Source organism: Phytophthora infestans, genomic scaffold (genome assembly GCF_000142945.1).
Source record: "Phytophthora infestans T30-4 supercont1.521 genomic scaffold, whole genome shotgun sequence".
NCBI classification, from domain to species: Eukaryota; Oomycota; class Peronosporomycetes; order Peronosporales; family Peronosporaceae; genus Phytophthora; species Phytophthora infestans.
In genome coordinates, this window is record NW_003303247.1 from 1 (window position 1) to 2,863 (window position 2,863).

Genomic DNA, 2,863 nt, shown 5'->3' on the forward strand with positions numbered 1-2,863 from the left:
GCGTCCGTTGGATCATAAACATCTGTGCGTGCTTGCCCTGTCTGCTTTGGAGCTGTTTGATTCAACGTTGCGTTTTAACACTTCAATGATGAAAAATAATGACGTTCAGACAGCGTCTTTGCGCACCGGCCGTTCTTCCCCATTTTTTTTGTGATTTCACAAATTTGCGTTGATCCATGGCACTATCGAGATGCATCTGTTTTTTTAGATGAAGAGACTGCCTATTCATCATCACTGAGATCAGGTTGCTTCAGCTGAATATCGATGCGTACGCAGCAGTCACAAACATCCTCAGCGGTGCGAGTAAGACGTACACCAGGGTAGAAGTAGTGAACGTATTGTAGGAACCGGGAATAACTCATGACACGCGCCGTAGGGTTTGTACGAGTAAGTTCTTCTTCATACCTACCGTGAACGACTGTCCATTTCAGATTAGGCTCGGTGAAGTACTGCCGAGGTCGTCTATGAGCACACGGAAACCCGTCTTCAAGTATCCAAGTCTCACAGTGTTTCTTCAGTACAGCAATATCATCGTCACTCAGTGCATGCCAAGGTCGTTGTGGCTCGCGACGAGTGTGTAGCGTTTCAACTCCCTCCTCCAGTACTTTCCGCAGTCTTACAATGCGGCTACTACCCACAGGTATAACAGCTCGAATTTCTCGCTCCGATAATCCTTGTTGAAGAAACTGAATGACTATTCCTTCTGACTGTTGCCACTCGCTTCCATCTCGCCTTGTATTCATTTGATCCCAGTCGTTACGAATCTTCTTAACGGTATCTTCTCCTAGCTTTTCACATACACGTATATACGCGGTCTCTTTCCTGTCGACTCGTTTTGCACGCTTTCGAGGCGGGACGGCTGAACGTGAGCCGCCAGACGCCCGAGACGACATTTTCCGCAGCGACACCCGATCGAAACTGAAGATTGTGTCACAAGTCGCGACTGCCCAAAATAACACAATACCGAGCATATTTTATGCGGGACCCCGAAGTCCCGCCAAACGTTTCATATACCACTAGATTAAGCTCAGTTTGCACTTTTCTAGTATATTTTAAATTTTAATTCTGATTATTTTTGACGTCAAAGCGTAAAAAAACTCCACCCCTCCGTAAAGTGATAGTTCAAATCGTCAGGCATTTGCAAAATTGGCTAAAAATTTATTCATATAAAAAATCGTTCTGACACACCTTGCGCTAGAGGAAGTTAGCCTCCGAGAGTATACAAACTCTCAGTGAGCGGCAGTTCACAGGTGCCCTCTTTATTCAAAAGAGAGCGAAGTGACCTAATTAAGGTAGAATGTAAACTGAGTATATTTATAGGTAGATAAAGCCTGGGTTTAATACAAACTATAAGTCACCTATAGAAATGCAATGTCATCAACCAATAGTTGGCTTTGGACGACCTTGGTACCTAGTACCAAATATCCCGAAGTAGGACGTGTCATACTTCTAAAGTGTGACGTGTCACACTTCATGTAACCAGGGTACACTTAGGGCTACGTACCCCGTTACATCCCCCCCCACTTAGGTTCGGTTTACCGACCAATCAGAATGAAGAGGTGTTCGTCACAAACTTTCATTCTCAAAGTCGAAAACCATCGACTTGGCCGCGCGAGCGCGGCAGAGGCTCACTTCACAGTTAGATCCTCGAGCAGCAGTCTGTGTGCTCTTCTTCTAGGTCTCCACTTCGACCGTTTACCATGCCTCGTGGCACTGCAAAGAGCGGTGCGAAGACACGCTCCAAGGCTGCTGCCGGGAAGGCGCAAGCCAAGAGCGCTAAGCCTCACGGCAAAGGCTCGGCACTTAAGGAGGCTACTCAGGTGGCCTCCGAGGCGATCTGTTACTCGGGTGACGCGGCTGTGGGCAAGCGAGCAAGCAAGCGCCGCAGCCCGTCGTCCTCGGCCTCTCCAGACAATCGTCCGAACCCTCGGTTCGTAGAACGTGAGCTCGACTCTGGCAGTGAGGACGAAGCCGAGTCCGAGAGCACGCACGATGCACCTGCGGGCTCTGTAGAAGGGTACAGACCAGTGCGGAGCGAGCACAAGGATGACAGCGTGCAGTCGCTCGCTAGTGATCAAGGTGATCACAGCCCCAGTACGTCTGTGCGCTCTGAGAGTCCCGCCGTCAAGGCTAAGGGCGCTCCCAAAGCTGGTGACGATGAGGAAGATAATCCTCGCAAACGTCTCTCGCTTGCCGAGGGTCTTGCGCGTGCTAACGCCTCTAAAGCCGAAGGCTCCAAGCCCTCAAAGAAGCGTACCGCCTCTAAGTATCCACTTCGCGAGGAGAAAGAGACTCGTCGCTCCTATCGGAGTATCTTCGACTCCTCGGATGAAGAGGAGGAGAAGGAAGAAGAAGAGGAAGAGGAGGGTGCTATCGTTGAGCCCCACGAGGTCTCGAATGACCTCGACCAGCAGCAGGAGGAGTTCCAAGCTGCCCAGCGTGTGCGTTGGGGTTCGGAGGCGGCACCCGTCAGCCAGGGAGCTGCCATTAACTCAAGAGGGTATTGGCCTCCCGAGGAGAGCTCTGGGGCTGACCTCTTCTGAGAGCTTCTCGTCGCTCCTCGTGGCCTTGTGGGCGGCGACACTTCTAGGGGCATCTATGAACGACCCCTTGTTCAGAAAGAACAGTTGTTCGTTGACAACATGGAGGCTGCTCGATGCGGGGCTTCTCGTGCCACAACGCTGTTCTTCTTAAAGGACATCACGACTAGACTGAATACGCCCGAGAGCCGAGGGGGTCTCTATCCTCTTTTGGGGGATTCTCCTGGGGTTATGCCCGAGAACTTGTATCTCGTGGTGTTCTTGTGAAGGTATTGGTTCTGGGGTGTGGAGCGCAAGAGTCTTAAATTTCTTCACTCCACGGA

At 50.7% G+C, this 2,863-nt stretch overlaps 1 protein-coding gene across 1 annotated transcript; it reads right to left on the reverse strand.

The window, feature by feature from the left end:
• Window positions 1-240: 240 nt before the first annotated feature.
• Window positions 241-893, reverse strand: PITG_21820 (uncharacterized protein; the record flags this gene model as incomplete). The annotated part of the gene is made up of 4 exons (XM_002894743.1): window positions 241-248; window positions 317-357; window positions 451-727; window positions 797-893. 4 exons carry the CDS (start codon window positions 891-893, stop codon window positions 241-243), a joined length of 423 nt encoding a protein of 140 aa, XP_002894789.1.
• Between the last annotated feature and the right edge of the window lie 1,970 nt (window positions 894-2,863).